The 17,535-nt window shown below is 46.0% G+C and overlaps 1 protein-coding gene across 2 annotated transcripts in view; it reads left to right on the forward strand.

Moving 5' to 3' along the window:
• fat2 (FAT atypical cadherin 2) overlaps positions 1-17,535 on the forward strand; it is a 79,960-nt gene that overhangs the window by 22,155 nt on the left and 40,270 nt on the right. For both annotated transcript variants that reach the window (XM_079269323.1, XM_079269324.1), the window contains exons 4-11: positions 3,172-3,230; positions 4,086-4,397; positions 5,361-5,568; positions 10,131-10,270; positions 10,546-10,608; positions 11,883-12,095; positions 12,545-12,755; positions 13,711-17,378. In XM_079269323.1, the coding sequence (XP_079125449.1) occupies positions 3,172-3,230; positions 4,086-4,397; positions 5,361-5,568; positions 10,131-10,270; positions 10,546-10,608; positions 11,883-12,095; positions 12,545-12,755; positions 13,711-17,378 (4,874 nt within the window). The remainder of the gene's footprint in view (positions 1-3,171; positions 3,231-4,085; positions 4,398-5,360; positions 5,569-10,130; positions 10,271-10,545; positions 10,609-11,882; positions 12,096-12,544; positions 12,756-13,710; positions 17,379-17,535) is intronic.

The raw sequence follows: 17,535 nt of genomic DNA on the forward strand, positions 1-17,535 counted from the left end.
TTACTCAAGTAGTATTCTAAGAGGTGACTTTTTACTTTTACTTGAGTAGTTTTCCAGTAAGGTATCTTTACTTTTACTCAAGTATGGCTTTTGAGTACTTTATACACCACTGCGTTTGACTGACTCTGTGCCTCATCGTCGAAGACACGGTTTTAACAGGGAGTTAAATAAAGGCTACATTAAAAGACATATATGCAAAGATGTGAAGTAGCAGCTGTAGAAAAGCCAACTGGCGGTGAAATGAGAGGGAAAAGACACGGAAACAAACAAACCAGGCCCTGACATGCCAGACAACACTGTTTATCTTCACGTGGGTTTGGCAGCGAGGGAGCGACTCGGCTTCACCGCTGATTCCCACGTCTGCACTAATGACAAAAACACTCTTCCTAACGTGCCCCACCTGTCCCGACCACGTCCTCCCTGCAGGGCTCGTTTGCGCTCGTCGTAAAAAAGCCCCGGTCGACCCTCAGCGGGGTCTTTCACTGCCGCCCTGAAAGAGAAGCGCCCACACCTCCTCCAGTCTGCCTCCTTCACTCGGCCCTAACCAAGACTGGACACATTTTATAAACGGATGAAATAAAAAGACAGATATGAATAAGAGAAGGGACATAAATTAATAAAAAAAGATCAAATAAAACAAACAGCATTGCACAAACAAAACAATGAATACAAATTTAAAACCAGAGTGTGGTCACTCTACTTTTGTCTCTTTTTCTCTATTGACGCCAACATTTTTAACTCAGGAAAACTCACAGAAAATCAGTGATAGACTTCTTTCCTATTGACAGTATTCCATAAGCTTTTCAGGGTTCGTCAACAGTAGATTTTAGAGTTGATTCCTTCTTTTTTACATCTCTTATTAATCAACATCATCCACATTGATCAGCAGGTACAATGAATGTTTGTGTTCATGGAGTCTGGTTGCTTTGAGGAGAGCAGATCCATTTTATACTGATAAATTACAATAACTGTCCAAACCCTTGTTGTTTTTGTTGATTATATAGTCACTTCAATCGGTCACATAGCATCACATAGGTGAAAATACCAAATGCAAGCTGTCCCAGTGAAGGCTGAGGCCAGATGTTAGTGGGTGGGGAAGTGGGTTTGAAAAGCTTGACACCTCACAGCGGTGATCTGTGTAATTAATCAGAGAGAAGGAACAGCGGAGGAAAGAATGTGCGTTGTACTTGGAGTTCTGCCCATTTTCACATGTGAACACACACCTGGCCTCCAGGCCAACAGAAGTCAACCTGCTGAAACAATCAGACATTATTATGGCTGACATTTTGATGTCCCTGTTTCTGTCAACAGATAGCCTCCTCCCCCTCCTCCTCAACATAAATCCAGGCCCATTGCAATAAAACCATCTCACCCAGATAGTCTTGTGGCTTTCCAAACACTGACAATGAGACGGTGTGTGGCCGGGTGTGCAGAGCGAAGAAAGAAGACGAGCTGTATTTCAGTTTTAACAAGACGACTCCTGTGATGCAACACCATGAATGCCTTTGTGACGTTATCCGCGTTTTAACGACGTATAAAGCTGAGCTGTCTGTGCCGATGGGCTCACCTTATGCCATTCATATCTTATATTTTGTACCAAACTTTTAAAATTGTGCTCCATCTTCTCTCCTTATGTAAAGTTAAACTACCAACATTATTTTAATCTTTTAGATAAGACAGATGGATTTATTTTGAACATGCTTACAAACATACACAATGACAATAATCACTAAAATGAACAGTAAACGTGCAGAAAATTCAAAATACTTCAATAAAAGAAGAGCGACAACTTAATTTCCTTACCTCTTAAAAAATATTTTTGAAATACATTTTATTCAACTAATTTGTTTTTATTTCAATCATCTTTATGATTGATTAAAGTGGATTTCATGTGTGATTCTAGTGTCACTATACAACCTGAAGTTGATCCTTTTAATAAGCTGAGGAGCATCAGATTCTCATAATCATTTCACACCAACAACACACACCGGGGTTTACCTCAAGCCTTGCTTTGAAAGAGGATACACACACACACACGCACACACACACACACTCTTCTATCCACACACTCGTTAGCCGCCCTCCTCTGCCGGTGTCTCTGCTCTCCTTTTAGAGCTAATGGCCCGAAAACTTTTCACTTCCTTCATTGAAATGAGATGAGGTCAAAAGCCCGAAGAGAAAGAAAGAGATAAGACGGAGCAAACACACATCGAAGTGGAGGCTTCAAACTGACATTATCTTAATTAAAACATGATCAATTACAATAAGTTCAGGATTCATAAAAAGAACACATTCAGTACAGATACAGTACTATTAAGAGAATCCTTTATCAAAGACCAAACACATGTATCAGTGAATACCAGCTCCTAAACATATTCCAACATTTCACGAAATGTATTTGAGTGAAAATACCTCGACCAAAGAAGAGCAGGACACATAGTGACGATGTGTAACTGGCAGGTTTTACTGCAGGTCTGAAGTGAAGAAAACAAAACAGCTGCAGACACACAAACCGACTCCCAACCAACAGCTGTGTCTGAATAACCTGCTGAGCCACATGTATCACTCATATCAGCAGCAAAGCCCATGTCTGCGCTTCACAAACACTGATTCACCAAACTGTCAGTCTGGTGCTGACGATCAGCGGTTTGCTGGGAGTTTTTTGTTTCTAGCCCCCCCCCCATCACACCAAGTAGAAACACAATAATCAGATGAAATCCAGATTTTGTCACCACAGCGGGGATGGCCGGGGAGAGCGAGCTCTCTGATTGGCTGTTCACTCTGCTGAATCAGTGATTTTTGTGTAAAAATATCTTGATTTCAAATCTGGATGAAATTATTTCATCCAGATTTTAGTGTTTGGCAGCAAAACAATGGGAAACACTGACATACACACACTCGTACTGTACACACACACTTTAATATAACTCTGTTAGACACAGCAGCAACAACAACAACAACAGCAGCAGAAACAACATCCATAAACCAACATGTGTTTGTCGGCTCGGTCACTGAGACGCACCTACAACAACAGAAACACGAACACTCCTAACCTTCTGTTTGTTCAGGTGTAATTAGAACTCTCACTTCGCAGCACTGAGACTCACACACACACACTGACGATATTGATTTTTCTCTTGTGTGTGTGTGTGTGTGTGTGTGTGTGTGCAGGTGTTATCAGCACTCTCAAAGCATTGGATCGGGAGAGTAAACCTGAACACAGCGTCGAGGTGAGTCTGTTGTAAACTTTTTCCCTTCGGAGTTGATGCTGAGACAAAAACAAGTCCTGGTGTTCTGTAGTCAACACATCTACGGAAGTATAATAAGTTCTGAAGGCTGATAAAAACACAAACACCGCCTTTAATAAAATGAAGAGTCTGTTGCTGAAAACGTGACGTCCAGTCTGGATTTATCGGGTTTAATAGCAGGATGAGATTAGGATTTGGCTTCAGAGTCGAAGACTGAAGATGTCTTTTTAAAGCAGCCTAATTTCAAACAGTCGTACAGGAAAACAAAAATTGATGGCAGCAGAAGACACACGGAGAACAATTTCTGAGTTCACAGGAGCAGAGGATCGACCAGAATGCACTGCAGCGACAAGAAACGACATTTATTCTTGCAACACCACCAAAAGTATTGTAAATTAAATCTTCCTTTTTGGGCTACACCGAAGCATTCGGGCATGTTTCAGAATTTTTACAGAGACTTGGACTTCACAAGAAACTATAAAAATAAAGTCATTTTAAATCTCACAGAATATTACCGGGACATGGATGTCTTATGTTGAGAAGAAACGGATGCTGACTTCCACTCGTCCTCTTGGGAAAAGTAGTTTGAACCCTAATCTGTTGTCTCAACATAATTTACTATCTTTTTCTGTTTCTTAATTTGTCCTGCAATGAACAGAGCTAGATGAGTTATTGATGAAGGAAGGACAGCATGTGGCTCTGAAATCAGGTGCTGCGAGAAAAGATTACTTTCATTGTTGTCGATAAATGCCTGAAAAAAGAGGTGTTTTTTAATTACATACAGAGTTTCATCAAGCTGTAAAATGATATTAATCCTCTTCTCTTCTTAATTCTCAGGTGATCGTCTCCGATAACGGATCTCCGTCTCTGCGCTCCACCGCCACCGTCGTGATCCGAGTCCTGGACGCCAACGACAACCGGCCCAAGTTCACCGACAAGCTTTTCCAAGTCCGGCTGCCCGAGCAGCGCCGGCCGGCGGGCCAACGGGAAGTGTGCAGGATGGTCGCCCGCGATGACGACGAGGGCTCCAACGCCGCGGTGACCTACAAGCTCACGGACGACCGGGACCAGGCATTCGAGATCGACCCGGTGACCGGCGTGGTGACGTCGCACGGAGACTTCTGGCCCGGAAACTACAGTATTCTCACGGTCGGTGTCCAGAACTTTGATTGAAAGATGACTTTATTCACGACTTCCGTCCCCTGTTTGTAGCTCTCAGCTCCGAGCTTATCGGTACCTCGTGCAGATTTACGTGTTTGAAAACGGCTCACAGATGACTCACAGGTTTCATGTTTAAAAGGACTCATCTCCTTAAAACAGCTCAGTCATGGTAGACTTCAGCAAACGTTTCTCAAACAGGACGAAATAGAAACCGATTTGGCACAAATGAAGCTGAAGACATTTGAGTTTGAGTTGCAAATGTTTCGAAAGAAGTGAAATATTTTCAGTGAACCCAAACTTATGAAGGAGGGAAAGAAAGGCTGGATGAGGCTGGGGCTGTTCTTTTCTCTTGTTGTAAATCTTATGAACAGATAGATCATTTTCACCACTACTCTTTACTGTCATCGACAGATTGGGGATTTATGTGGAAATTTTGTTTTACAAATATCATTACAAGTTCCAGTTTATTTACACTGAAGCACTGTGTGTTGTGTTTTCTCGTCATTATTCTGTTACCGGACCCAGCAGCAGAAAACACACTGAAATCGAGATAAAACACTTTAACTCATCTTCCTTTGAAACACCTTTCATTTTTTTGGTTGAAATCTGTAAACAAATATCGTAAAAAACAAACAAAAAAAAACGTCTGAAAATAATGAAGAAATCAAAATGCTACATTGTTGCTCTAGTTTTTGATGACATCGGGCAGCCATTCAATTCATTTAAACCTGCAAACACTTGAACTAACTGTGAGGTAGACTTAAAGGAATACTTTTATGTAATGCATTCACTCCGTTACTTTGAATTCTTGATAATTTAAAGTAAATTGGGGACGCGTTTAACAGCAGCTAAATCTTTCTGCTGTGTTTTGGTTCTCCAGTACCGTCTTACAGTTTCTCTATATTTTAGTCAAACCCTCTTTTCAATGTTAATCTTGACGTTCATTCCCAGATTAAAGCTACAGACCAGGGCAGCCCGCCGCGCTCGTCCACGGCGAGACTCGACATCGAGTGGATCGCCCCCCCGCCGCCCTCCGCCGAGCCAATCACGTTCGACGAGCCCCCCTTCACCTTTGCCGTCATGGAAACGGACCCCGTCACCAACATGGTGGGCATCATCATGACGGAGACGCACCGGCAGAGATGGTTCGATATCATAGGTGAGGGGGAAGTGAAGACACACTCACACACACACACACACACACAATCACACACACACACACACACACACACACACACACACACACACATGTACAAAGATGTTTGCTTCCAACAGAACAAACTTCAAGCATCCCCCAAATGAGAGGAATGATATTTCTAAAAGAAGACAAAAGCTGACTAAAAATTATTATTATATTATTTGAAAAGAAACGTCAGGAAACAAAACGCACACTTTCCTTAAGTCCGCATTTCTGCAGACCTTGCCTGAGGTAATTACCCACAATTCATAGCGTTGTGACGGTTAAACCACAGACTGTCCATAAGAAGTGGACGTAGTCATCGTGACATTTGTGGACCGCCGTTATGAAGCATCGAGTTTGGCGATTTCGCTGTCGCCATCTTGGCTTTTTTTTGCAACCGATGAACAGAAGGTACCCTATTTGGAATGCGGGGGGGAGTGATGCAGAGACGCCGTACGCCACTTTTCTCATAGACTTCCATGGAATCTGTCAGTAGAGAGAATGCACGTTTTAAGACACTTCCGCATCGGCTTCACTCTTCAGCACCGGAGGTTGCTGCCTGGTTGTTCTGCTGCGGCCATGCAGGCTTCTCTGTGGCATGTGAGAGGAGAAACATTTAAACTGATTTTAGATAAATGTTTGGAGGATAGCTGGATAGAAGATGAATATATGCAAACAAAATATGGATGAATAACACAACCTTGCCACCACAGCTCATGAGTTCCTGGAGCGATGGCTGAATAGAGAGGAAAAAAGGAGGAGAGGAAAAAAAGGTCTTGGTTTCCTTCCAGATCACCACAGGAGGAACGAGCTGGCCATTCCTGCTCCTCCTCCTGCTCCTCCTGCTCCTCCTCCTCCTCCTCCTCCTCCTCTCTGGCTTCTCTCAGACACGGATCACTATGAGAAGGACCATCACAGAGGGCTTCATGAAAATTTAAAAAGCGTGACAGTATTCTCAGTTGAAGTGGAAATCATCCCCCCGTGACTCCGGACGTGCCGGTTTCTCGTTCCCTTTGAGCCTCCCAGAAAAAAAGAAGCGGCATCAGGGTCTGCCAGGCCACTTCCTGCCAGGCGGTGTGCAGAGAAAGGCCGAGGTTCCTCCTGTTCAGTTTGCTGTGCCAAGCTCCGTCTGTGCCAGAACCCCCGACAGCACAACAGCAGACACCCTCTGCATCCCCCGTGGGGACATTCAGTCGTCTCCGGATGCTTCGTCTTCTGTCACGCGTGAGTTGAGTTATGTCACGAAGCAGAGGAGTCCTGATCGTCCTGAGGAGGCTGGCGGCACTGACTATATGCAAATAATGCAAATAATGCAGTTATTGTGCATTATTGAGATGTTATAAAAAAGACAATATGTATCTCTAAATTAATAGAGTAAAAGTGTTTGAATTAGTGTCTGTATGTAGTCACAGATCAATTAAATCAGTCATTGTCAGGAATTATTGATAAAAATAAACCAGAAAGACATTTCCGGTTGGTCGTTATGTAAAATGTGCTTCAAAGCCTGGCGCTCCTCCTGTAGGTTTGGTTTCCACCTGGGCAGCAATTCTCTGAAGTTGCCACCATGCTGGTGGATGAAGAAGTAATTCATATTCCCAGTTTCTTTCATTCGCTTCCACCTTTGCATATATTTGCTTCGGTTATAAAGAATTCTCATGTCAACCGTCAGATCAACCTCTCCTCTTCGTATTCATAGTTTTAAACTTCGCCCATGTTTCATGACGACATGATGAGACTGGAGACCAGCTCACTGTATCCCGATTTGGTTTTATTCCACTTCTACTCCGCCCTGGTCTGCTCCACAGTCGAGTAGCGCTGACCCCTCGTCTCGTTGGCAAACGAGGGAGTGTTGTTGTGTCACAGGACTCCTCTCCGCCATGTTGCACCGCCACGTTTCTACAGTAGCCCAGAACGGACAAACTAAACACTGACTTTAGAGAGGGACTTTTGCCTTTTTCTCGTCGGCCACCGTAGTTGTTAACGTTGGCACACAGGAGAAGATTCAGTTGGTTGCTCACCGCTAGATGTCGCCAAATCCCACACACTAGACCTTTAAGGGAGCCTTGTTGTTTTAAAACCGTTTAAACTGTACATCAGTATTTGTCTCAAACGTCCAGACTTATAGTCTTCTTGGCGCTTTGAGGACCATCTCATCAAAATATTGGTGTTCACCAACTCCACAAGTCATCTTGAAGTCCAGATAAGACAAACTGTGTCTGTTGCTCCGACAGCAGGACAGGAAGGAGAAACAGTCGAAGGCAAACAAAAACTCAGAATTCTCTTTTCAAATCAGACAGTCGGGTGGTAAGACAGGCGATGAGACAGACAGTCGGGTGGTAAGACAGGCGATGAGACAGACAGTCGGGTGGTAAGACAGGCGATGAGACAGGCAGTCGGGTGGTAAGACAGGCGATGAGACAGACAGTCGGGTGGTAAGACAGGCGATGAGACAGACAGTCGGGTGGTAAGACAGGCGATGAGACAGACAGTCGGGTGGTAAGACAGGCGATGAGACAGACAGTCGGGTGGTAAGACAGGCGATGAGACAGACAGTCGGGTGGTAAGACAGGCGATGAGACAGGCAGTCGGGTGGTAAGACAGGCGATGAGACAGGCAGTCGGGTGGTAAGACAGGCGATGAGACAGGCAGTCGGGTGGTAAGACAGGCGATGAGACAGACAGTCGGGTGGTAAGACAGGCGATGAGACAGACAGTCGGGTGGTAAGACAGGCGATGAGACAGACAGTCGGGTGGTAAGACAGGCGATGAGACAGACAGTCGGGTGGTAAGACAGGCGATGAGACAGACAGTCGGGTGGTAAGACAGGCGATGAGACAGGCAGTCGGGTGGTAAGACAGGCGATGAGACAGACAGGCGGGTGGTAAGACAGGCGATGAGACAGACAGTCGGGTGGTAAGACAGGCGATGAGACAGACAGTCGGGTGGTAAGACAGGCGATGAGACAGACAGTCGGGTGGTAAGACAGGCGATGAGACAGGCAGTCGGGTGGTAAGACAGGCGATGAGACAGACAGTCGGGTGGTAAGACAGGCGATGAGACAGACAGTCGGGTGGTAAGACAGGCGATGAGACAGACAGTCGGGTGGTAAGACAGGCGATGAGACAGACAGTCGGGTGGTAAGACAGGCGATGAGACAGACAGTCGGGTGGTAAGACAGGCGATGAGACAGGCAGTCGGGTGGTAAGACAGGCGATGAGACAGGCAGTCGGGTGGTAAGACAGGCGATGAGACAGGCAGTCAGGTGGTAAGACAGGCGATGAGACAGACAGTCGGGTGGTAAGACAGGCGATGAGACAGACAGTCGGGTGGTAAGACAGGCGATGAGACAGACAGTCGGGTGGTAAGACAGGCGATGAGACAGACAGTCGGGTGGTAAGACAGGCGATGAGACAGGCAGTCGGGTGGTAAGACAGGCGATGAGACAGGCAGTCGGGTGGTAAGACAGGCGATGAGACAGACAGTCGGGTGGTAAGACAGGCGATGAGACAGGCAGCCGGGTGGTAAGACAGGCGATGAGACAGACAGTCGGGTGGTAAGACAGGCGATGAGACAGACAGTCGGGTGGTAAGACAGGCGATGAGACAGACAGTCGGGTGGTAAGACAGGCGATGAGACAGACAGTCGGGTGGTAAGACAGGCGATGAGACAGACAGTCGGGTGGTAAGACAGGCGATGAGACAGACAGTCGGGTGGTAAGACAGGCGATGAGACAGGCAGTCGGGTGGTAAGACAGGCGATGAGACAGGCAGTCGGGTGGTAAGACAGGCGATGAGACAGACAGTCGGGTGGTAAGACAGGCGATGAGACAGACAGTCGGGTGGTAAGACAGGCGATGAGACAGACAGTCGGGTGGTAAGACAGGCGATGAGACAGGCAGTCGGGTGGTAAGACAGGCGATGAGACAGACAGTCGGGTGGTAAGACAGGCGATGAGACAGACAGTCGGGTGGTAAGACAGGCGATGAGACAGGCAGTCGGGTGGTAAGACAGGCGATGAGACAGGCAGTCGGGTGGTAAGACAGGCGATGAGACAGACAGTCGGGTGGTAAGACAGGCAATGAGACAGACAGTCGGGTGGTAAGACAGGCGATGAGACAGACAGTCGGGTGGTAAGACAGGCGATGAGACAGACAGTCGGGTGGTAAGACAGGCGATGAGACAGACAGTCGGGTGGTAAGACAGGCGATGAGACAGACAGCCGGGTGGTAAGACAGGCGATGAGACAGACAGTACTGTTGCTGCCGTGGAGGGTCTTGGTTTCTCAGCTCTATCTGTAAATAAGAGGCCATCAACATGTCCTGCTGTGATGGATGGATCCTTAAGAAGGAAAGAAAAATCAATTTTGTTCTATTTTAATACAATAAGTTTATCAGAAAACTTGTGTTAACAAAAGTTTACATGATGCATCATTCCTGCCACCAGTCAGAATCAGACCTGCAGAGTCTGACACAGATATCACATGTGACCGCTGGACACCCACAAACTGATGGAGCACACCTCTGTCCGTGTCTTTGTCTCTCAGGTGGTGATGAAGACAAGGACTTTGACATCCAGAGAAACACAGGAACCATCTCCATCGCCCGCCGGCTCGACGCGGCTCGGCGCTCCAACTACAACATGACGGTGCGGGTCACCGACGGCCACCACAGCGCCACCACACAGGTGAGAAAAAAACAGAAGGCTTTCGGAAAAACATGCCTCATATTTGTAAAGAGGAAGGAAGGGAAGAATGGTCTTAATGTCCCTTTTATTTTTGGATTAAAACATGTAAGAATGGCAGAAAATATACAGAAAGAGAAAAAGGAAATCTTAAACCCTGCAGGCCGCAGCGGGTCGGGCGTTTTTGTGTGTGAGCCGCTGCTTTCCTTGATTTTAATGTTGTTTGCTGCTGAGCATCCATTTTCTCAAACCCCGTGTGTCCCATCTCCAAACTGCAGGCCTACATCCGTGTGCTGGACATGAATGAGCATCGGCCCGTCTTCCTGAAGCCGCTGTACCAGGTGAGAGTGGATCCAGTATATTTCCATTTGATTATCAGAGCTCACAGGAGACTTATTAAAAGCAATAATACCCTAAAGGGCATTCTTTACAGACCATTTTGGGTGCGTCAGAGATGCAACCAGGTGTGAGAAGCAGTGCTACTCTATAATCAGAAGACTAAAAGTCCTTAAAGGGATAGTTTGGATGTTTGGATGTGAGGTATGAGGTACTTTTCCATAGTCAGTGTATTACCTGCAGTAGATTTGTAGAAACAGTTTCAGTGTTGGCTATATTTAAAATATGTTCACCTCTTTACCCTGCTGTTAGACGATCCCTTTCTGACCGGGAACTGAAGCCGCCAGCTATACTCTTTTCAGACCCACAACACTCCTTTGACAAAACCTGTAATTTTACCTCTCAGAACACAGGAGTCGCTGGACTACAGCTGCCTCCATCCGTTAGTGTGTTTGTGGTGTTAAGTGACTTTGGTGTTTTGAAGGGTTAGTTCAGATTCACCAAAGTCACGCAATGACCAGCATGCCCTGTGTAAAATTACTGTTTTTATCAATGATGTCTACTATCCATTTAAGGAGGACAAATGGTACTTTTCACACCTGGTTGCACCTCTGACATACCATTGATTATCTGAAAAAATCCAAACCAGTCCTAACATTTTCCCCAAAGGGTTTTACACAACAGAACTTTCTAGGCGAACTAACTTTCCATCAAAAAGCATATCAGTAGTTCTCAAACTTTTTCTGCCATGTTCCCTATTGGAAGCTGAAAAAAGAAAAGACACAAGAGACTAATGTGTCTCACTGAATCTAAAAGTGTGTGTTCAGAGTGTGTTTTATTTTGTAAATTGCAGAAATTGGCAGCTGAGGGTTTCAACGTACCGTAGGCAGTGCTTTATTTTAGCAAAGCAATCTAAAGTTAGACATCTTTCAGACATAAAACTTTAAATTTAAATTGAAACACATGTTGAGAATTATTATCAGCCTCTGCAGGAATGCTTCACTGTGATTATCAGGACATCCAACAGACAGTAGCTGCTGTTGTTTTCCTAATCACAGTAATCTGGTCCTGTCTCTGAGATTGCTGCTCCAACAGAACATTTTCTTCTCTCAAAATGCTTTTTGTTGTTCGTCGGACCGCCTTTACAAATTGTGTTGTAAAAGTCCAACGTCTTCAGTTTCCAATCAATGTTTTTGTATCCAGCCCTGTGTTTTTCTTTCTCATTACCTTGAACAACTTCGCCCATCTTCTCCTCCTCCTGTCTCCTGTGTGTTTTGAGGTGAGGGTTCCTGAGGACACCTCCCCGTGGAAGGACATCCTGCAGATCAGCGCGCAGGACGCCGACATCAACAGTAAGCTGGTGTACTCCATCCACAGCAGCCTGCATCCAGACAGCACCAAGTTCTTCCATCTGGACCCAAAGAGTGGAGTCCTGGTGATGACGGAGGAGCTCGACTACGAGACGATCTCCGTTCACACGCTCATCGTTATGGTAATGCCACCGTTATCTCAGTAGAATCTCATGAGGATATCTGTAATGATATATAGAGCAGAACAATCAGGGTATGAACGACCCGGTTATCAAAAGTATTTTAAGTCTATAGAAACTATTGTTCCGACTAATGATGAAGGAATATGCTTTATATCTGTGTTATTACACCATTATTACATGAAATGCCGCTTGAAGTTCTCTGCAAAGTTCTGGCTTTATAAAGAAAGCAACTAAAATATAGAGCAGACAATTAAAACATTTGTTTAAAATGTTTAGATATTTTGAATTGACAATTTGTTGTTGCAATTCATGCATGATAAACGGCTCCGATAACGGGTGCAGTGCTCATTATTTTATATATATATTCAAAGATATTTCTATGACAGTCTCAGAAGCCTCATACCACCGACGACACAAACACTATTTAACATTTCCTTGCTCCTCTTCAGGTGCGTGACCAGGAGATCCCGGTGAAGAGGAACTTTGTGAAGGTGGTGGTTCATGTGGAGGACTGTAACGACCACTCGCCGGCGTTCCTCAGCCCCCGCTACGAGGCCAGCATCTCCAGCTTGGCCCCGACAGGCTCCGATGTCGTCCGGGTCAAGGCCCTGGACAAGGACATGGGCAGTAATGCCGACATCAGCTATTCTCTGAATTCCGGTGAGCTGTTTTTTAAAATCTTTTATTTAAGTTTGCTGCTTTTTCCAGCTACATGCTGCTTTACATTCATTCAGTTGCACATAACCACACCTGGGAGCTGCCGCCACCTTCTGATATAGACCGCCGGGAGCTGTCCCGCGCAACCGCAGCCTTCAGCCGCAGTCGACTCCTTAGCTCAGAGGGTTCAAGGGCACAGTGATGATACCTGAGGGAGGAAAAGTTTTTCTCCGTTGCCTTGTCGGCTATGATTTTCTGTTTGGGATTTAAACCTCCTGGTCTCTCTGGTACATTGCTGATCATATGTGATCAAAGCAGTTGGTTAATGACTCCAACTGCTGCGGTGGAACAAGTTATGCTTGCTCATTGTATTTTATACAGCAAAGAACATCCATCAATGTAACTGACTCCAGAGCAGTTTCTCTTGTTAATATAAAAAAGGTACTTTTAAACAAAGAAAGAATACGCCTCACTGCAGCAGAATCAAGAAAATGGCGCTTTTGACTGTAAATCTTTTGTTGAAAGCCAAACTGAGAGAAGATGAGATGAGATGAGACGATCAAAACTACCTTAAATAATACAATTGTATTATTATTACATCATTATCCAGTTTGTTTAATCCGTATAAAACTAAAGTGTTGAAAAGCATCCATCGGACTATTTCTTGGTCGGGAGCAATGCTTTTCAAACTCACAGCAAAGAAAGCCACATCCCCAAAATATCGAGCTTTTCCTGTAAAATGTTTTGTAATAATATCAAATATATTGTTAATGCAAACCTGTAAGACAGATGCGTAGGAGATTAAATCAAGTTAAGGATTCACACACTGCATAAATGAAAGAAGCAGCAACATTCCAGTTAGAGACCTAAAACATAGTGTAACAGGATAAAAACGATAACATTGGTTATTATGTGTTTTGGAGTCGCTCATTGTGGAATACATAATTTCTCTCTGCAGGGAATATCGACAACATCTTCTCCATTGATCCAGAGCTGGGCTCCATCAGTGTGGTAAAGCATTTGGACCTTCAGCCTCAGGACCGCTTCCACTTGACGGTGAAGGCCACCGATCAGGGCTTCCCTCAGCGCAGTGACCTCTGCTCCGTCCACGTCCACATCCGCGTCTCCGACCAAAGCCCGCCCGCCTTCTCCTTGGATGAATACCGAACAGAGATCAGTGAATTGAGCACCTTTGGAACTCCGGTGGTCACCATCTCAGCCTCCAGCCCCGCTGCTGTGCATTATGAGATAGAAAGTGGTAACTCTAATGGAACATTTCACATAAACCCGTACACCGGGTTGATTTCAACCCAAAAGCCCCTTGATTTTGAGAAGTGTACCTCCTACAAACTCAAAGTTACAGCTTCCACCACGGCTGGAGCCTCGTCCAAGACCGTCGTTTACATCTACGTGATTGACGAGAATGACAACGCTCCTGTTTTTCAGCAGCGGTTGTACCTGGGGCAAGTCAGCGAGTCGGCTCCCATAAACAGCATGGTGATGGGAGAAAGAAACACCCCTCTGGTCATCCATGCCTCAGATGCAGACAAAGATTCAAACTCTCTGCTGGTGTATCAGATCCTCGAACCGGAGGCCCGGGACGTCTTCAAGATAGACTCAAGCATGGGCACCATCTCTTTAATCTCACCCGTTGACTTTGAAGCCAAGGCCGAGTATCACTTCACCGTGCAGGTGAAGGACTCCGGGGAGCCGTCACTGTATGCAACGGAGCCCGCCAAGGTCACTGTTCGCATCCTGGACCTGAATGACTGCCCGCCACAATTCACCACCCCTGAGTACGCGCCATCCATCATCTTCCCGGCTGTCAGAGATACAGAGGTGGTGCGCGTCACGGCCCATGACGCCGACTCGGCGGTCGCGTACAGCATCGCCGAGGGAAATCTTCACAACGCCTTTTCAATTCACCCCAATACTGGAGTCATCACCGTGAGCAATGTGTCCGAATTCAGGCATTTTTACCAGCTGGTTGTCAAAGTCTCTGACGGGCTATACAAAGCCTCAGCTACCGTCAAAGTAAATGTAACAAACCTCACAGCGAGCGATCTTGGATTTGAGCAGAAGGTGTATTCAGCCAACGTTTCAGAAAACCTAAAGACAGTCAAAACTTTGGCGGCACTCAAGGCCAGGGGTTGTTTTTTAAATGAGCCTCTTTTATATTCTATAGTCAACCCAGTGGGGAAGTTTGTAATCTGCCAGACATCCGGCGTTCTTGAAACAACTGGTATCCCATTTGACCGGGAGGAACAGGATGTTCATGACGTAGTGGTGAAGATAGAAGACATGAGAACACCGCCTAGGACAGCAACCACCCTGGTCAAGGTTTTTATAGATGACATCAACGACAACTCTCCACAGTTTCTAAACTTGCCTTTTTCAATGATGATTTATGAAACCACTGACCCAGGAGATGTCTTATATCAAGTAACTGCCATCGACGGAGATCTGGGAGAGAATGGGTCCATCATGTACTCACTGGAGGAGGACTACGACCTCTTCAGGATAGATCCTGATGTAGGCGACGTGTCACTCCAAAGGCCTCTTGACTTTGAAGCTCTTAATAAGTATGTGTTGGCAGTCTTTGCCACAGACGACGGCGAGCCCAGTCACAGCACAATGGCACAGCTCAGCATTCAAGTGAGGAATCAAACCAACCCTATTTTCCAGACGCTTCTGTATCCGCTGAAAGTCCCCGAAAACGTCCCCCCATTCACCACCATCTTACACGTCCAGGCCAGGAATTCCGAGGGCTATCGGCTCATCTACAACCTTGAAGGGGAAAACGCCTCACACCACTTTCACATTGATTTCAAAACTGGTGTGTTGACCGTCAGCGACCCCCTGGACTACGAGAGCCAAACCATGCACGTGTTGACGGTTCGCGCTACTGACTCTGTGACCGGAGCTTTCTCCGAGGCCTCCGTTGAAGTAGAAGTAGAGGATGTGAACGATAACGCGCCGGTTTTCTCAAAGCTAACGTACACTGTGACCTTTGAGGAGGATCTCCCAATCCACACCTCTGTCATACAACTTTCTGCCTCTGATAGGGACTCTGGCAGAAATAAAGATCTAACCTTCCAGATGGTGAAAACGGAGAGTAACGAGACGGATTTCTTTGAGATTGACCCTCATAGCGGGTTGATTGTCACAAAACAAGTGCTGGACCATGAAAACACAAAACACTTTCATTTGAAAATCAAAGCCACTGACAATGGCAGCGTTCCTCTTAGTAGTGAAGCCCACATCTTCATAAATGTCACCGACGTCAACGACAACCCACCAGACTTCGTGAGCTCCCAATATGACGCCTCTCTGGATGAAATGGCAAGGTGTGGCCACATCGTCATCAAAATCCAAGGTTCAGATCCGGACTCCGGGGACCTGGATAACCTCAAGTACAAAATCCTCTCAGGGAACAAAGGCCGCTACTTCAACATCAATGAATCTTCAGGAATCATCTCCTTTTCTAATGTCTGTAAGAGGAATCTGGATCCTTACTACAACCTGACTGTGGCGGTGTCGGACGGAGTGTTTCAGAAAACGGCACCAGTGAATATTGACATGATAAACAGCAACAGGCATAGTCCGCACTTCAAGCAGAGCATCTACGAAGCAGAACTGGCTGAAAATGCAGAGGCAGGAACTCGGGTGATCCGGTTAGCGGCCATTGACCCTGACGACGGGCCGTATGGCAGTGTTGACTACACCATCATAAACAAACTCGCTGATGAGACGTTTGCCATCGACATTGATGGGCAGATTGTTACGACACAACCGTTGGACAGAGAGAACCCGGCCCAGAGAGTCATAGCCATCAAAGTGATGGCTAAAGATGGCGGCGGAAAAGTGGCCTTTTGCACGGTCAAGATTATTCTCACGGACGAGAACGACAACGTTCCTCAGTTCAAAGCTTCAGAGTACCAGGTTTCAATTCAGTCAACTGTAAATAAAGGCTCCCCCGTGATCCAAATCATGGCTTATGATGCAGATGATGGCAAAAATGCAGACGTCACCTACACAGTGGATGAAGCCGAAGAGATGACCGAAGACATCATCGAGATCAACCCTTTCACTGGAGTCGTGAGTGTCAAAGAGAGTCTTGTTGGCATGGAGAACAAGATCTTCAACTTCAAAGTCAAAGCACGCGATGGCAGCGTTCCTTTCTATAACTCCACAGTCCCCGTTCAGCTCAAAGTGGTTCCTCCTGAGGTTCCTCTTCCGAAGTTCTCAGAGCCCCTCTACACCTTCTCGGCTGCCGAGGACATCCCCATAGGGACAGAGGTAGGCTCGGTGAGGGCGGACTCCATCATGCCCCTCATTTACAGCCTGGTGAACGGGAACACTGTGGAAAGCAACAAAGACAAAGTGTTCCGTTTGGACAAAGAAAGCGGAACTTTGCTGTTGCAGAAGACCATCGATCACGAAAAGACGAAATGGTATCAGATAGATGTGATCGCTCAGGGGAGCCACAACGGGACCGATGTTGCATCCTTGGTGTCGGTCAGCATTCAGGTCCAAGATGTGAACGATAACCAGCCGGTGTTTGAGGCAAACCCATACAGGGCCTTCCTGGCTGAGAACATGCCTGCAGGAACCACTGTTATTCAGGTGAGAGAGTTTTGAGTATTTATCATTGGAACTAGCTGATACTGTAGGCAGAACAGGTTCATATAAATTGTATTCAAAATCTGTTTCTCATCCTGATGGAAAAGCAGTCTAACACTATTACCTAATTGTGTCCTGGACACAGACTAGCTATAAGGAT

The sequence above is a fragment of the Melanostigma gelatinosum genome (assembly GCF_949748355.1).
Source record: "Melanostigma gelatinosum genome assembly, chromosome: 5".
Lineage (NCBI taxonomy): Eukaryota > Metazoa > Chordata > Actinopteri > Perciformes > Zoarcidae > Melanostigma > Melanostigma gelatinosum.